This window comes from Neoarius graeffei, chromosome 8 (assembly GCF_027579695.1).
Source record: "Neoarius graeffei isolate fNeoGra1 chromosome 8, fNeoGra1.pri, whole genome shotgun sequence".
Taxonomy (NCBI): Eukaryota; Metazoa; Chordata; class Actinopteri; order Siluriformes; family Ariidae; genus Neoarius; species Neoarius graeffei.
Window position 1 is genome coordinate 50,026,951 of NC_083576.1, and position 19,135 is coordinate 50,046,085.

The 19,135-nt window shown below is 41.0% G+C and overlaps 1 protein-coding gene across 5 annotated transcripts in view; it reads left to right on the forward strand.

The window, feature by feature from the left end:
* The first annotated feature begins 2,609 nt into the window (after positions 1-2,609).
* mcf2a (MCF.2 cell line derived transforming sequence a) overlaps positions 2,610-19,135 on the forward strand; it is a 92,129-nt gene continuing 75,603 nt past the window's right edge. For 4 of the 5 annotated variants that reach the window (XM_060927779.1, XM_060927781.1, XM_060927783.1 and 1 more), the window contains exons 1-2: positions 4,859-5,361; positions 16,257-16,325. In XM_060927779.1, coding sequence (XP_060783762.1) covers positions 5,268-5,361; positions 16,257-16,325 — 163 coding nt within the window. In that variant the 5' untranslated portion in view covers positions 4,859-5,267. Of the gene's footprint in view, positions 2,697-4,858; positions 5,362-16,256; positions 16,326-19,135 lie in introns of those variants that run through there. The other variant, XM_060927780.1, reaches the window with a different exon arrangement.

Genomic DNA, 19,135 nt, shown 5'->3' on the forward strand with positions numbered 1-19,135 from the left:
GGGAAGCGAGTACGCCATCCCTCCCACCCAGAGAACATGGCCAATTTGGTTCCGTTGGCTCCCAGCCATGGGTAAGCTGTTCCCAGTGGAAGGGCAGATGCTTTTCTGTTGTACAACCTGCGAACCACAGAGGTTTAGCATAAACAGGGAGCTGCAAACCAAAATGAACTATGAATTGATGCCAAAGATACAGTGTTCCCCTAACAACCATAGTACCAACTTCGAGGCAAGTACAGCCATAAAAAAGATTAGTGTACATGAGATTTTTCCATGGCTACCCAGTCCCTGAGGTCGCTGGGACACACTCATACCAATAAAAGGTACAGTACACTGTTTATTTGCTGTCCATTAGGACGAGACCTCTGTTTATTATTCAGCAAGAATAATCTAATCTTATTTGGAATAAGAATCTGAACAGAATTTCTGTTCAGATTCTTATTCTAAATGAGATTAGAAATGGATTAGAATTGGTGTATAAAAACAAGTCAAGTGTAGTTTTATTTTCAATTTTATCAAGTTAAGGGTAGAGAAGGAAAGGTAAGTGAACAAAGTGAGTCCTAAATATGTGAAGTACTTCAATTCCATTACATTTTTATTTATATTATATAGACACAAGTGCTTTTCAGATGAAGTACATCCGGGACATGGCGATCCAAAGCCGTGACAAAAATCTGTCACTTGTGAGGAAATCGATGAATTGTTTTGGGTACTTTTTGTTTGTGTCGATATAATAAAAAGAACATCAACTTTGGCTTGAAGATATGAAGCTTATCTTCTCGTGTTGAAAACTTCACATTTTTCATACAAAATGCATAGTGGATCCGAGTGACATATTTAAATAATATTGCCTGGCTTTGAGTGGTCTATCGGATATATTCCTTTCAGCTAGCATGATATTTTAACGAGTCGAAGACAACTCTGTGCTGTTAGCGCAGCAGTCGAGTTACCTTCTAGCTGGTGTAGTGTTAGCGCAGGCCAATGCTAGCACAGTCGAGCTGACAATGAATATTATTATTATTACTATTTTCCCTGTGTAATGTATTTCATTACTTTTATAATCAACATTGACAACTACACACAACGATGTAACCTGGCAACCAAAATTCTCTCAAAATCTTCCTTTCAAGCGAAGCAAATCTTGTGGCCATGTTTGTTTACAAATTGTCACTCACTCACTAGCATGGAAGTTTTACATCTCCAGTGTGTCTCTTTTCCAGTTTTTTGATGTCCGTTGGTATGTTCTTCTCTTGTAAATATGCGTGAGGAAGATTTAATGAAAGTTTTGGTAGCCTTTTGGATGTTCAGCACATCTTCGGTTTCAGTCTTTTAGTTTATTTATTTAGTGCTTAATTATAGCATCGCTCATCCTAGCAGTAGCATTGGATTAGCTTTGTCTTCTTTTTCTGGTGGATAAAGAAATGATTGTGCGCATGCACAGCAGAAATGTTTTGTCATTGGATCTTCGCATGAGCTCCAACATGAGACATTCAGTGCGTTTACATGCACATCCAAATCGAGCTGCTGTCGGTAATCGAACTAAGGGTCCCAGCAGGGGTGCCAGAGAAATCCAATCCTACATGCACACAAGGAAATCGAGCTATTGTGTGAGGTACATTGTGCACCCGAGCCACAGGTGGCGCTACACGCCCCATCGTGTTGGTACACTTCCGGTTGTCGTCATGAAGAAGAGCTATTCAAGAGTATAAACAAAGTTATCAGTTCCGTGTTCACAAGAAGAACGACGATGAGGACAGCAACATCGAGAGATGTTGTTCCTCCTGACCTCTTCTGCTGCTCGCTACTACTACTGTTGTCATGCCAACCGAGGCTGTTGTGTTTCCCGCTTGTGGTCTCGTCACTCGTCACTTCCGGAAGGGGCAGTGCTGAAGTAAGTAGCTCGACTACGTAGCTCGATAGGGTTTACATGCACTAAGTAGCTCGGCTACAATCGCATAATCTAGGTCACGTAGCTCGATTACGAGAAATCCAGTTCGGTTCGATTTCAGCCGAGCTAAGGTGTTTCCTTGGCATTTAGAACTTCGATTTCAGTCAAGCTACGGCAGAAATTAGATTTTCTCTATGTGCATGTAAACGCACTGAGTGTGTTGTCTTGACAGCATGCAATATTATAACAATATTGCATGCTCATTCTCCATTGGGGAGAGTGGCGTAATACATGGAGGAGAAGCGATATGATAATATTGTATGCCATCAATAAACCCACTAGGAGGGAATAGAATACAGGTTTTTATTCCATGGAAAAAGTGGCATGTATGTATAATAATTCCAGATATTTTACTCCAGTGATGTTACTCCCAGTGTTTTCCCACTGACTAGATGCGTGTTGTCAACATGGCGAACCAGTTCAACATTAGAATTATTTTAATTAACTTGCATATTTTTTGTGGAGACAATATAAAGAGCATTACATATTTCTCGTATTTGAAAATATTTTAATTCATTTGCTTTGCTGACTCATGAATATATTCACCACTTGAAGATAAACTTCATATCTTCATGCAACCGTGTAATATCCTCTATGTATAGTACTTTAGACATTTTCACAAAGCAACTTTACAGAAATCCAGACGTGACTGTGCCTAGGAAAAATTCAAGGAAGAGGACATGAGGACGAATCTTTGAGAGGAACCAGACTTGAATGGGAACCCATCCTCTTCTGGGTGACATTGGATCATGTAATTATAAATTATTCCTCTAGTCAAACAGTACTAAGTGTGTTGACAGGGTGTGTAGTGGAAGCATCACTTTCTTTAGGTTGCAGTAGCAGTTCTTATGTATAAATTTACAGTATGCAGGTGTGATTATCCACTTAAGAAAGGGTAGGACATGGGCATGATCTCCTTTTGGGAAGTACTGGGTGAATCACAAAGCTCCATTAGGTTATTAGGGGTCATATAAAAGGTCTACACTCCATGTTAACATTGCAGGCTTTTTGGAATGAAAATGAACTCAAAATACAGTGGATATAAAGTGTGTACACACTGTTAAAATTATAGGTTTTTCTGATGTAAAAAAAAAAAAAAAATCACCACGATAAATAATTTCAAAACTTTTCCCACCTTTAATGTGACCTGTAACCTGTACAATTCAATTGAAAAACAAACACATCTGTTTGGGGGAAAAACATAAAAAAAAAACAGTACAATAAGCTGGTTGCATAAGTGTGCACACCCTTCAACTAATACTCTGTTGAAGCACCTTTTGATTTAATTACAGCATTCAGTCTTTTTGGGTCGGAGAGTCTATCAGCCTGCCGCATCTAGACTTGGCAATATTTGCCCACTCTTCCTTGCAAAAGCGCTCCAAATCTGTCAGATTGCGAGGGCGTCTCTTGTGCACAGCCCTCTTCAGGTCACCCCACAGATTTTCAATTGGATTTAGGTCTGGGCTCTGGCTGGGCCATTCCAAAACTATTTTGGTGTCACTGTCATGCTGAAAGATGAAATTCCTCTTCATCTTCAGCTTTCTAGCAGACACCTGAAGGTTTTGGGCCAAAAATGACTTGTATTTCAAACTGTTCATAATTCCCTCCACCCTGACTAAAGCCCCTGTTGCAGCTGAAGAAAAACAACCCCAAAACATGATGCTGCCACCACCATACTTCACCGTGGGTGTGGTGTTCTTTTGGTGAGGCGCAGTGGTGTTTTTGCGCCAAACATACCTTTTGGAATTGTGGCCAAAAAGTTCAACCTTGGTTTCATCAGACCATAACACATTTTCCCACATGCTTTTGGGAGAGTTGATGTATTTTTATTTTTTTTTTTCAAAATTTAGCTGGGCCTGGATGTTTCTTTGACCCTACCTCATAGTCCAGCCATATGGAGAATACGGGAGATTGTTGTCACATGTAGTACACAACCAGTACTTGCCAGAAATTCCTGCAGCTCCTTCAGTGTTGCTGTAGGCCTCTTGGCAGCCTCCCTGACCAGTTTTCATCTTGTCTTTTCATTAATTTTGAAGGGACATCCAGTTCTCGGTAATGTCACTGTTGTCCCATATTTGTACCCTTCTCCTGATTGATACCTTTCAACAGTGAGCTCCCTTTGATGCTTTGTAAGCTCTCTGTGAACCCTGGCTTTTGCTGGAGGATGCAACGGAGTAAATGTCTGAACTTTATTTGGGGTTAATCAGAGTCATTTTAGTTGATGGCAGGTGTGAACCCAAAAAGACTGAATGTTGTAATTAAATCAAAAGGTGCTTCAACAAAGTATTAGTATTATGCTTACAGTTGAATTATACAGGTTATAGGCCACATTAAAGGTAGGAAAAGTTTTGAAATTATTTATCAGTGTCTTTTTTTACATCAGAAAACCCTATAATTTTAATGGGGTGTGTACACTGTAAATCGTATCAAGTCTTTTTCCATTAAAAAAAAAAACCCTGTCATTTTAACAGGGCTGTGTAGAATTTTTATATCCACTGTGTTTAATATTAAAGATATCCAGGTGTGACATTGACCCTCCGTGGAAAAGAATGGAAACTAATAAACATGGATATTGGAAAATGGATTGTGTGGGAAATACACCGTCCATGTCCGTTTATGTTTCCAGTACTGCACGGATAGTGAGTACAAAGCTGCGGAAAGAAAAATGTTTTTATTTCCCATGCAATGATTCCTAGTGTGTGAGTGAGAGTATCAGTATAGCTGTCTGATGCACGAGCCTCCAAAGAGACAATACAGCAGTAGTGGAGGGCTTTAGCCGCTCCTCCTATGCCTGGCTGACCAATGAGGGGATTTGAGAGAGCAGTACAGGGAGGAGCCTGGAGCTGAAGTGTCAGCAGCCTCACATAGAGCTGCAGCACTGACGCACTCTCATCCACAGAAATAGTGGTGTGTAGAGAGAGGAACAGGGCTGTTATGGAGTGGCACTTCACAGACGTCTCATTACTGTTTGGTAAAGGATGGGTTCCTAACATTCAGCGCTTCTCTACCTCACCCTCTGTGTGTGTGTGTGTGTGTGTGTTTTGTTTTTTTTTTTAGCATAGTGTGACCTCTCTCCTGGTCATAGCAGTGTGTGTGTGCGCACTTGGTGGTGTTATTTTCCTAGATGGCACCTTGAGCTGGAGAAGCTGGAATATACACTTGGCTTCATTCAAAGTGACCATCAGAAGACGAGCCCTGATCCAGCTCTGTGCTCGGTACTTCTCACGACTTTGAGGAACCGGAGGCAGGAAAGAAAGAAGGAAGGATGTGAGGGCCTGAAGGCCCATAAGTGTGGTCTTCTCTCCTGAAGCACGGCTAGGGAATGGGCCCAGCCTCTCCTCACCAGCCTCAGAGAGACATGGAGGGCTATTACAGCCTTCTGCAGGCTGGCACAGAACTGGAGAACACACTGCAGCGTGAGTACTCATCACACACAAACTCTCCCTGCGTCCTGGGTCTATAGCTTCAGGGACATCACACAGCCATGCACCTACCGCTTTAACAGCTGCTTGTTTACTCATATTGTTCATCTTAGTAGTAGTGCAGCATGGGTTATTTTAAGCCCTGAACAAATTCGGTATTTATTTATAATCGACATATAGAATGTAGTGGCTATGCGGTTGAAAACAAATGTGTAAAGCTTGATCATATGCAATGATCATATTTCCTTATAGTATAAGATGATGGATGATGTCATGTGTATGGACAGGTTACAGCGTAATACGCTCTTCTGAGAGTATCTTGGGTATCATTATATTTATAATAATAACTAACGCCTTTATGACAGTAATAGAGAGTTGATTGGGCATGAAGTACATTTTGCACCCAGTGTTTTATTTCCCATGCTTTTTCTTTCTTGTTGTTTAATCAATATCATCAAATCGTAGTGTTTCAGTAGTTTTAATACCACTACGGGATTGGTCATGTCTATAAAACCAATATGGTTAGAGAAGTAGCTTTGGGACCAGGAGGTCACCGGTTTGATTCCCTGGACCAGCAGGAATGGCTGAAGTGCCCTTGAGCAAGGAACATAACCCCCAACTGCTTCCCAGGCTGCTCTGGGTACGTTGTGTGTTGCTCTGGATAAGAGTGTCTGCTAAATGCCAATAATGTAATTATACCATGATATCATCTATATTGTGAAAATGTTAATAGGATGATGTAACATTCCCCCACCCACACTCCTGCAATTTCCTGTTAACTGTAACATTTTGTTTACACATTTGCTTTATGATGAAAATGCTCCGTAGACTATCCTGGCTGGCAGATAGTGCAATCCCATTCTCCTCACACATGAGATTTCAAGGACTGATGCGGGATGTGATGATGAGAACGAAATTCACATTGCGCTGCACCAGATGGCAGAACGGCCACCAACACAGTGCTGTAGTTACCCATCTGCTCCAAATCTCCTCCTCTTCATTTTCCCCTGCAGCCCCGAAACATGGCTTCTGCCTGAAACAGTGACTCAGCATCTGGATGCTATACTGCTATCCAGTTCACTTTCTCCTCTCCTCTCCATAATCACGTATTCTGTGGGAGAAAAAAAAGTTACTGGAAGTTATACCTGAAGGATATGCTCTGCTTCCTCGAAAGCTGTTTACAAGCTTTGACTTTAGTGTTAAAATTAGTGCTGTCAAGCGATTAAAATATTTAATCGCGATTAATGTTGCGACTGTCATAGTTAACTCGCGATTAATCGCAATTTAATCGCACATTTTTGTCACATGAAAAACCATGTAATTCTCTTATCAGCATAAAAAAGTGAATGGGCTTGCTCACCGTTCGAACTACGGGGGTACTCGGGGGATCCGAGATCCCCTGAAACAGACATGAGATCCCTTGAAAACATGATTTGGGAAATGTTGGGGGGTCTCTAAAATATTGGCAAAATGATGTTTATTGACATAGCAATCGTGTGTAACGGGAAGCATTTGCATATCCGAAGTGAGCGCGCGATGGAGATCCGCGCTCTGAGACAAGCGCAAGCACCCCCCCAAGGGAAAAAAAAGGGACCCCCCGAAAATATCGGCATAGTTCGAACACTGGTTGTACCAATGTTTTTTTTTTTTTTATTGCAGAGCATAACACGTCTTGTCACAGCCACTGCAAAGTGGGGCTGGAGCCGCCGATGGGAAAACGAAACCTAAGCCGAGCACCGTGGCTCTTCGGGGGAGGGCATAGGACTCTGGCTGTGCGGGGCGTGGCATCATGTCACAGAGCGTTAATCTCGCGATAAAAAAAATTATCGCCGTTAAAATTGAGTCAAGTTAACGCGTTAATAACGCGACATTTTTGACAGCACTAGTTAAAATGTATCATACGTTGACACATTCTTTGTGATGCCATTTTATTGGCCTCTGCTGGTAATTCTGCAGCTATGCACGTCTGTTTTTACCTGATGTTATGGTTAGCGTTGTCTAACGGCCAGGGTAACATGATCCAGCTGTTCTTCTCAGATTTGGGTTGGTTCAGTGTATCGAGAAACCGATGTACTGTACTGGTGCAAAAACATCGTGTTTTCATCATTTGAATATTTAACAGGTTTGCCGTTTCCCTGAGCTATAAATCCTTCAAGTACCAGTTCTGTAATTTATATAGAGTCAGTTTAAATCTCCGCCACTGTCCTATATGTCACGGTACTCCAGAGTAAAGCCTACCAGATTTAGAATATTCCTGTTGTCCAAGTCCTCGTTTCTAAAGTGGTTCCTCATTTCTAGTAAAGTGATTCTGAGCATGCTTAAAATACAGTGCCATGCCGTACCACACTGGAGATACAGACAGAATCAGACACGCATGAAAATTAAATGGTAGAAATACTAGAACGTGATCATGACTGCAAATCTGTCCAGCATCCTCCATTTCTTTCATATGCCTCCCCTACAATCACTCAAGCCATTAATCCCTCTTGAACCCCTTTTCACCAAATGCCCTCGCACTAAAGTGCCCTTTTAGAGAAAGAAAATGTGATCAGCTATCAAAACTACTCCTATGTGCCTAATGGATAAGTGTCAAGGTTCCTCTCATGCCAGAATCTGGTCTTCCCAGGCAGTCTCCTGTCCCAGTACTAACCAGCTCTTTAAGGCGTATGGGTGCAGCGCCGATCTCCATTTCCGTAGCCCTCAGCCTCTCGCCTATACAGCTAGGGTTACAGTGGGGTTCTAGTCCTCTGGTAACCGCGAGAGTTTGACTCCCCACTCACATCTATATTGCAGAGTGCCTTGCCAGATGGCAGTAGATACAATCTTTATGATGGTCTTTGGTATGACCCGACCGCAAGTAGAACTCGTGATCTCCCAGTCGAGAGGCGGACACGCTAACCACTAGGCCAACTCACGGTCAGTGGATAAGAGTATGAGGTGCATCGTGGCCTGATTTTGTAAAGAAGAAACCTGCATAACCAAATCAGGATAGCAATGTGAGGCAAGAAGAATAGCTGGTTGTCCAGAACTACCCAAGGCTGTGTGCGTCAGCTGGGATGATCTGAATATTTTCTGAAGATTACATGATCTTGATGTGGTGATACATCTCCAGGGATATACAGCAGCTTTGTCTTTAGTTGGGATTTAGTTTCAGCTCGTAAGATACCAAATGTCAAAATAAACACCCCAAAACTTATGTAGAGTATAGACTGATCAGCCATAACATTAAAACCACTGACAGGTGAAGTGAATTACATTGATTATCTCCTTACAATGGCACCTGTCAAGGGGTGGGATCTGTTAGGCAGCAAGAAAACAGTCAGTTCTTGAAGTTGATGTGTTGGAAGCAGGAAAAATGGGCAAGCGTAAGGATCTGAGTGACTTTTACAAGGGTCAAATTGTGATGGTTAGATGACTGGGTCTGAACATCTCCAAAATGGCACATCTTATGGGGTGTTCCCAGTATGCAGTGGTTAGTACCTACCAAAAGTGGTCCAAGGAAGGACAACCGGTGACAGGGCCATGGTTGTTGACGGCTCATTGACTTGCATGGGGCACAAAGGTTAGCCCAATTGGTCCAATCCCACAGAAGAGCTACTGTAGTACAAACTGCTGAATATATGAATTGTTGCCAAATATATCCCACCCCTTGACAGGTGCCATTGTTGTCAGTTCTCCATTGCTAGCGATGATGACTGCTTCATTAGGATGCACAGAAATGCAGTTGGGTCGCAAGGCCCGCACTAAAGCTCCTCTCCTAACGAAGCGCCTTGCAGAGTAAGGTAAGACAAACAATGTCGTGGCCCCATCGTGTTGTCTCTCTCGACTTCCAGACCTGATGCCAAGTGATGCACAAAAGTGCCACAGACCTGACAGGTATGGAAATTTCCCCACAGTGACAACTGACTTGCTGAGTGATGCCATCCGTTGGCTATTTCAGTGGCTCTTCTGCATGCCATCTGGTGATGCGCCATTGACCCTGTTGGGTTCATCTGCCACATTGCACTGAAAAGCACCGTGCTGTCAGCGCTTTATTGGTGATGTATTATTTAACCCATAGCTGGAACCCAGGCAGGTGCTACCACTCCGGGTCAGAGCGGACCTGGGAGCAATGGTGATTAAGGGGTAACTCCACTTTCCCCAATACTCGAGTCCTCCTGGACCTGAGACTCACCCCGGTTGCAGTTTAAAGTCATACCCAGGACTAAGAATGACAGTATATAATAGAACGACAAATTAGTATATATTAAGATAGAACATTGAGAAATAGGATGTATGTTCACAAAACAGAAGAGAACATGACAAAAAAAAATAGGTTAGACATTCGGACGATATTATAAGAGAACAAGGGAATATGATTGAACAGAAAGCATTTTAAAGATGTAGAAAAGAGTATGACAAAATGCTACACACCATTTTTAGTTTGTAGAAAAGAATGTACAGTCACGACAATACAGCATTGTAATGAGATATTCAGTGTTCACTTCGCCCGTCAGTGGTTTTAATGTTATGGCTGATCAGTATATAATGAGGAAAAAAACTTGATAAGCATTCATCTAGACATTGCCAATGACGTGCTTAAATTGCTTGCTCAGAAGGCATCAAATTTAGAATGGAGGTTGTGTTAAATAGCCTATAATTAAAATTTAATTACAGCAGCATATAAAAGAGGTGCACAAAGCCCAAGGTAAGAATGACCGTTGTCCCCATTATACAGTATGAATAGATTTTGCCATTCCTCATCTGTGTGCTGTGGTAAGGAGATAGTCAACACCAAGCTATAAACTGGGCAAAAAAAAAAAACTTGCTCTCAGTGAATGTGTTTTTTTTGGGGGGTAGATAAAAAATAATGATGTGGTTCATACAGTTTCGGCAGGGGAAAAACCACTTAGGCTGAGCAGTTAAGGAGTTTCCTTGCCTAAGTTACAAAGGCAAAAGGGTGGTGGGAGGAAAGTTCAGTATCTCCTGTATCTCCCAGCATGTCATCCAAAGTTCAAAATAGCATAACTGCATCAGATAAATGGTAAGCTGTTTTGAGTTGAAAATACATTCACCAATAGTTACAAACTGAAAACCAAGTTCCCACTCAGCTGAGCGAAATGGGGAATGGATGGTTCTGCAAACATCTGTGTACCGTTCCTCAGTAATAAAAGAGAAGACTGGCTCAAGGTTTATGTGCTTTGCCATGGGCTATGTGTGTAAAGCCAACATAATGTCAGGATGTCACTGGATCCTCTGATAAAAGGCATTTTATTGGCATGGAAGAACAAACATGGAATACCATTCAAGCGTTAAATAAGCAGAGCGACATAACCACTGGTGGGTTTTTTTAAATTATTATTTGAACATGCATGCAATCTAATATCTCTTCTTGGGATGATTGCTTTTAAAATTAGGATTAAACTGACTAAAGAGGCAAAAGTTCTCATCACACCACACACATTTTCTCTGTTCAAATTTTTTGGTGATGTGTTAAAAGACTCAGCCATCATTACCTCGCCCGGGACGGAGTCCACTCGGGGGCGAGGTATTGTTTTCGGTCGGGTTTCTTTGTTTTTTCATTAACGATATTACGGGGAAAACGGCTGGATCAATCTTCTTGAAACTTTCAGGATAGCTGGGCATTGGTCTCAAATAGAACCTCCAACTTTTTGAGGGTCATCTGGTCAAGGTCACCAAAAAGGTCAAAATCGTTTTTGTTGTGGCTACTGCCTCATATAGAGGCGCTAGCCACTGCGTCATTGTGCTGTAAGAATGTAAGAGTGTAACAGTCGTGCATGCACGTGTTCGGTTCACCATTCGAAATAAACGGACTAAACTAAAGAAATCGCTTTCAGACATGTTTATGCTTATTACAGAGGGAAAGTGCGTTCCACTGAGCTCTAGCGCCGGGCCATTTCTAGGAAATAAGAGTTTGGGTCATGGCGACAGCGTGTGTATGTCAGCCTCGGTTCAGAGGTTTCAGTTTCGAAAACTGTAAGAGGTAAGAGTAGAATAATATAAAAAGTATAGACACTTGGTATATTTTACTTCTGTGATTTTTTTTTTAATCATTTTTGGTTTATGCTTCATTTTTGTGGCTATTGCCTCATATAGCATATACAGTATATTTACTCTATTTACTGTATGGACATGGTATCAGAAAACAATTTTATTTATAAGCAGTAGCCACATGTACCCACAGGGTACCTATTTTTTTTGTGATATCTTCCTTCATATTCATCATAAGTGCTACTGGGCGAGGTTTGTTTTGCCTGGCAACACTTGTTTATTATGTAATAATGGTACTTCTATTTATGCTAACAATGACACGTTGTAGTAAATGAATGAATACCATCCATCCATCATCTGTAGCCGCTTATCCTGTGCAGGGTTGTGGGCAAGCTGGAGCCTATCCCAGCTGACTATGGGTGAAAGGCGGGGTACACCCTGGACAAGTCGCCAGATCATCACAGGGCTGACACATATAGAGACAAACAACCATTCACACTCACATTCACACCTACGCTCAATTTAGAGTCACCAGTTAACCTAACCTGCATGTCTTTGGACTGTGGGGGAAACCGGAGCACCCGGAGGAAACCCACGCGGACACGGGGAGAACATGCAAACTCCGCACAGAAAGGCCCCCGTCAACCACTGGGTTCAAACCCAGAACCTTCTTGCTGTGAGGTGAGAGTGCTAACCACTACACCACTGTGCCGCCTTGAATGGATACCTTTTAAATATTGTTTTTAAAAGTTGAAAATTAAAATCCAACACTGAAAAAAAAGTGTGTATAAGTGAAGATATCTTGACTAAAGGAAAGTACTTAGACCCTTAAGCCTATTTCTAGATATTTTATTAATTTCAAGCTTAATATTGTCTTATTCCTTTGGGATATAACTTACTTATTTTTTATAGATACGGTATAAACATTTGAAAGAGCAAAAATAATCTGGCAATAGAACAAGACAATTTTGAGCTTAAAATGAATAAAAAATAGACAGAAAAAGGCTTTATAAACTTATTTGTTTAGTAAAATTTTTTCCCCTGCATGTGACAACAGTCTTTCATATTTTTCCACATGTCTGGGCTGTGGGAGATGGTGGCTAGATGGAAACGCTTTCTCTCACCAGAAAAAAAAAAAAATCCAATCCCACCTAAATTATGCCATAACAAACATACAGTTGAGCAAACTCCAAATCTTGTCGCTAAATGTGTTCTGGTCTGACGAGACCAAGGTACAACTTCTGTCATAATTATAAGACGTTTCGCACAAAACAAGACAGCTTAGATCACTTAAAGAACGCCATGCCTATGGTGGTGGCAGCATCATACTACTGGGCTACTTCTCTTCAGCTGGGACTAGGGTTCTAGTCAAGCTAGAATGATGGAGCGCTCCAAATACCCATCTGTTTTGGCTGCAGGTCTCTGTTAGACAGCTGAAGATGGGATGGAATGACTTGAGGGCTATGCATAGGAGATTCTTTGACAATTTGAGAAATCTAGAGTGTTTTTGCAAGGAAGAGTGGCAGAACTGCGAAATCAAGTTGTGCCAAGTTGGTAGATTCTTTCCCTAAATGACTAAATGCTTCATTACAAGCAAGAGGTTCTTTAACAAAGTACAAGTTAAGGAGTGTGTGCACATTTATGTAGTGATGCACTGATGCTGACGATGGCTTTTTTTTTTTTTTTTTGCTCAGCCATTAAACATTCATCTCTGAGTGAGTTCATTTATTTATCATGCCCCTGTCTTACTGTCAAACCTTTCCACTGGCTCCAGCAGCATTCTACGCACAATTACATTATCTCTCGAGCTTTACACAGTTTTAATGTCCTATATTTATTATTTACAAGCAAGAGCCATATGTTAAAAAGTGCCACCTGTTTTCGTCATCTGTAAAATAAGTAACATACTGTATTAGTGCTCTGTTACATGTGCTATACTGATAGAAATGTAATTATAAAGCTATACTGCACTTACTATAACACTACTGGATCAGCAGGACGTGATCCCACATGGTGGTGTTTTATAGCCTAAAAAATTGACCAGGGAGAAATCAAAACTGGTCTGTTAGTTTACCAGGGCCCATTTTGTTTGGAAAATCTAGTGATTTGAGTGATGAGGAATACATTTTCTATGAGAAGAGCATAATATGGAATATGAAAAAAACAGAGCATACCTTTAATAAAAAGAGTCATCAGGCGATGACGTATCCCCCCCGGCCCCCATGTGAAACCCCACTCCAAATTTTTCTAAGTTGAATTGGTTGCCATGGAAATACGGAAAAAATAAAAATCACAGAAATCCCAAAACGTCAAAAGGCACAACTCCTCTAGTCACTTAACATAACTGTCAGGTTTCGTGAAGAAAATTTCTAATGTTTTTGAGTTATGCTCCAGAAACTAAAGTGTTTACAGATGGACAGAGCGATAGCTATATCCCCTGCATTATATGCCGGGGGATAAAAATCAAGAATTACTGTTACCACCATGAAGGTGATCATTTTCCTACATTTAACAGAACATTCCATGGTTTTATTCTTTTAACTAAAACAACATATTTTAATTTACTACAGAATGTCACTTCAAATTTTTTGTCTATTTATAGTTACATTTAATGTTGTGGAATGTCCACAAAATAAGCTTGCTTCTGCTATCACTTATGTTTTCTTTTTTTAAACCCCCCACCCCTTTTTTTTCTTGTTCATGCCATGTCATGTTGGCAATTAAAAAAAAAAAAATCTCCATCTTCTCCAATGTTTGAAAACTTAAAGGAGCGGCTTTACCTTTGCTACAAAATGCTGACACTGCAGCCTTCTTTCATAAATGTTAAATACAAGTCTCCTCATAGAAAATGCCACCTCATCAAACAATTCCCTACATTCTCAGAAAACAAAGTACATTATTGTATCTTTATGGGTACAACAGCTTGTCACTGCGGCAGTACCCTCTAAGGTACTTGGTGTCATACAAAAGTATTCATCCCCCTTGGTGTTTGTCCTGTTTTGTCGCATTACAAGCTGGAATTAAAATGGATTTTTGGAAGGTTAGCACTATTTAATTTACACAACATGTCTACAACTTTAAAGGTGCAAATAGTTGTTTTACTGCGACACAAACAATAATTAAGATGAAAAAACAGAAATCTGGAGTGTGCATAGGTATTCACCCCCTTTCGTATGAAACCCCTAAATAAGAGCTGGTCCAACCAATTCACTTCATAAGTCACATAATTAGTTGATTAAGATCCACCTGTGTGCAATCAAAGTGTCACATGAGGTCTGTATACAGTAAATCAACCTGTTCTGGAAGGACCCCGAGTCTGTAGCACTACTAAGCAAGCAACAGGAAAACCAAGGAACACTCCAAACAGGTCAGAGACAAAGTTGTGGATAAGTATAGATTAGGGTTGGGTTATAAAAAAAAAAAAAAAAAATCACAAATATATTTCCCACGGAGCACCGTTAAATCCATTATAGCAAAATGGAAAGAATATGGCACCACTACAAACCTGACTAGAGAAGGCCGCCCACCAAAACTCACAGACCGGGCAAGGAGGGCATTAATCAGAGATGCAACAAAGACACCAAAGAGAACACTGAAGGAGCAGTGAAGATCCACAGCAGAGATGGGAGTATCTGTCCATAGGACCACTTTAAGCCGTACACTCTACAGAGCGGAGTGGCCAGAAAAAAGCCATTGCTTAAAGAAAAGGAAAAAAAAAACATTTGGAGTTTGCCCAACAGCATGTGGCAGACTCCTCAAACACCATGGAAGAAGATTCTCTGGTCAAATGAGACTAAAATTGATCTTTTTGGCCATCATGGGAAATGCCATGTGTGGTGCAAACCCAACACCCTGAGAACACCATCCCTACAGTGAAGCATGGTGGGGGCAGCATCATGCTGTGGGGATGTTTTTCATCTGCAAGGACAGGAAAGATGGATGGCACTAAATACAGGGCAATTCTGGAGGAAAACCTGTTTGAGTCAGCCAGAGGTTTGAGACTGGGATGAAGGTTCACGTTCCAGCAGGACAATGACCCTAAACATACTGCTAAAGCTACACTGGAGTGGTTTAAAGAGAAACATTTAAATGTCTTGGAATGGCCTAATCAAAGTCCAAACTTCAATCCAATTGAGAATCTGTGGCATAACTTGAAGATTGCTGTACACCAACGCAACCCATCTAACTTGAAGGAGTTGGAGCAGTTTTGTCTTGAGGAATGGGCAAAAATCCCAGTGGCTAGAATTGCTAAGCTAATAGAGACACACCCCAAGAGACTTGCAGCTGTAAGTACGGCAAAAGGTGGCTCTGAGACAAAGTATTGACTTTTTTTTGGGGGGGGGGATTACCTATGCACACTCCAGATTTCTGTTTTTTCATCTTAATTATTGTTTGTGTCACAATAAAACAACTTTCCCCTTTAAAGTTGTTGACATGTTGTGTAAATCACATAGTACTAACCCCCCCCAAAAAAAATCCATTTTAATTCCATCTTGTAATGCAACAAAACACCAAGGGGGATGAATACTTTTGCAAGACACTGTAATAAGTGACTTTAAGGGGTCACCATGCAATCAAGCACATGGATGCTTCCTTGAAATGAAAGGTACATCCCAGTGACAAAGAAACAGAAATGCAAACGGTCTTGCAAGAATGCATGTGATTTATAACCTACTGGACTTTTGATAATGCATGAAATGATTTAGTCAGTAATGTGATTAAGCTGAACATTCCTGCTTAATTTGGTTGTTTTGCCATGTGAACACTGGTTGGCATTGTAATGATCTTAAAAATAGTTTCATTATGTCAGGATTGGTTTGTTGTGGCTTTCATAACCACCAAACCCGTTAAGTGCTCAGGAAGGTGAAAATGTTGTTCTCTTTCTGTCCTCTATCCAGAGGTGTCAATTCCTGTGAGTATGAACGAGGTGGCTGGCTATATTGAGAAGCAAGTGGCTTATTTATCAGGTGAGGCACTGAGTAGTTTGCCTTCATGGTATCCCATTAATGTCTGCTCTAATGATGTGCTCTACTCGGAGATCTTTTCTCATATATGCAAAGCATGCAGATATTTAATGCTCCATTAATATACATATTTAGCCTAGTGTTTTGTTTTTTGTTTTTCCCAGCCAAGCAGAAAGTTGTGATTTGGTTATTATCCCCCGCCATGAAGTGTGCAGCGGGATATAGGAATGGAGTCCGTCAGTTTCAATCTGGACAAGTTTTCTCAGAAACTACATAAGCTACATCGATGAAACTTTGCGTGCTCAGATTACTATTCATGATCTAAATGGAGTTTGAAAATCTTTTACGATTTAATTATTATTTTCAGAGTTATGGCTCTTGATTTTCATTGTTGGACTTCGTACAAGTGGACTCAGTCTGGACAAGTTTTCTCAGAAACTGCATAAGCTACATCGATAAAACTTTGCGTGCTCATACTACTGAAAAAAGCTGGGTAGCATTTTATGAAGGTGTCATGGCACTTACGACATCTTAAGTTAATATTAAAGCAATGGGCTGATAAGTAGGTAAGTATTAAGAGGTCTTCATAAAATGTTCGTGGCGGGGGATAGTGCTGACCATGTTGTCTTGTTTCTACTGTATATTCACAGATTATTGTATTTGCAAAAATCATAGCCATTTACACCTGTTGTGCACTCAGCCATATTTACAACATAGTACAATTGCAACCAGAAGTTTACATACAGTTTAGAAAAAGACAATTTTTTTTCCTCCATGTTGGACAGTAAAATTGAGGAAACTTTTCCTGTTTTAGGTCAGTTCGGATCCCCCCATTTATTCATTTATTTATTTATTTTAATTTGTAAAATATCATCAGAATAATCAGCGAGAATTTTTCAGAGAATTTTTAATTACTTTCATCAAAGTCAGAAGTTTACATCCACTTGGTTAGTTTTTGGTAGAATTGCCTTTGAACCGTTTAACTTGGATCAAGTGTTTCCACAAGTTTCTCTCAATATCTTGCAGGAATTTTGGCCCATTCCACCTGACAGAACTGGTGGAGTTGAGTCAAACTTATGGGCCTTCTTGCTTGCACAAATTTTCTATAGGATTGAGGTCAGGGCTTTGCGATGGCCACTCCAATGCCTTCATTTTGTTGTCCTTAAGCCACTTTGCAACTAATTTAGCGGTATGCTTGGGGTCACTGTCCATTTGGAAGACCCATCCATGTCCAAGCTCTAACTTTTTGGCTGATGTCTTGAGATGTTGCTTCAATATATCCACATAATTTTCTTTCCTCATGACGCTGTCTGTTTTGTGAAGTGCACCAGTCCCTCCTGCAACAAATCAGACCCACAACACGATGCTGCCACCCCCATACTTCACGGTTGGGATGGTCTTCTGAGCCTTGCAAGGTTCCCCCTTTCTCCTCCAAACATAATGATCATTATGACCAAACAGTTCAGTTTTTGTTTCATCAGACTACAGGACACGTCTCCAAAAATTACGATCTTTGTCTCCATGTATGTGTAGCTGCAAACTCTAATCTGGCTTTTTTTTTTTTTTAATGGTGGTTTTGAAGCAGTGGCTTTCTCCTCGCTGAGTGGCCTTTCAGCTCATGTCGGTACAGAACTTGTTTTACTGTGGATAATGATACTCTCTTACCGGTTTCAGCCAGCATCTTTACAAGGTCTTTTGCTGTTGTTCTGTGGTTCATTTGCACATTTCGCACCAAAGCATGCTCATCTCTGGGACACAGAAGCCGCCTCCTTCCTGAGCGGTACGATGGCTGTGCGCTCACATGGTGTTTATACTTGCATATTATTGTTTGTACAGTTGAACGTGGGACCTTCAGGCATCTGGAAATTATACCCAAGTATGAACCAGACTTGTGAAGATCCACAATTCTTTTTCTGATGTCTTGGTTGATTTCTTTTGATTTTCCCATGATGTCATGCAAAGAGGCCCTTGTGTTTGAAGGTTTGCCTTAAAATACATCCACAGGTATGCCTCCAATTAGCTCAAATGATGTCAGTTTTGATGTCAACCTAACCTGCCTTACACAGGTTAGGTGCTCAGGTGGATTAAGTGACCCCTTTGAGGTACAGGTGGAATACACCAGAGATCAGCGCTCAGCCCACTGCTATTTGTAATCATCATGGACTGTTTGACAGATGAAATAAGAAAGGATTCACCTTGGGATATGATGTATGCAGATGATGTCCTATGTAGAGTGTTGAGGGATGAATTGGAAGAAAATATTGAGGATTGGACGAGAGCCTTGGAAATGAGAGGCATGAAGGTCAGTAGGACAAAACCTGAATACCTCCAAATAAGCAACAGTCATCAGAATGGTACAATTACACTACTTGCAGAAGAGGTACCAAAAGTAATGGTGTTTAAGTACTTGGGGTCAACTGTACAAGAAGACAGAGAAAGCAATAGAGAAGTGATCAAAAGGATCCAGGCTGGTTGCAACAGCTGGAGAAAAGTGACTGGCATTACCGCTATGTGTGGCAAAAAGGTAGCTCCAAAAGTCAAAAGGAAACTCTACAAAACTGTCATCAGGCCAGCAATGCTATATGGAATGGAGGCAGTGGCAGTCACCAAGGCACAAGAGAAGCAGATAGACGTGGACGAGATGAAGATGCTGCGATTCTCTCTTGGTCTGACTAAACTGAACAAAGTATAGAATGAAGTGGTAAGACAAAAGTTAGGAGTGGGGCCTTTGAGTGGAAAACTCATGGAAACAAGGCTAAGAATGTCTGGACATGTGTTAAGGAGAGACTCTGGGTATGTTGGAAAAAAGAGTG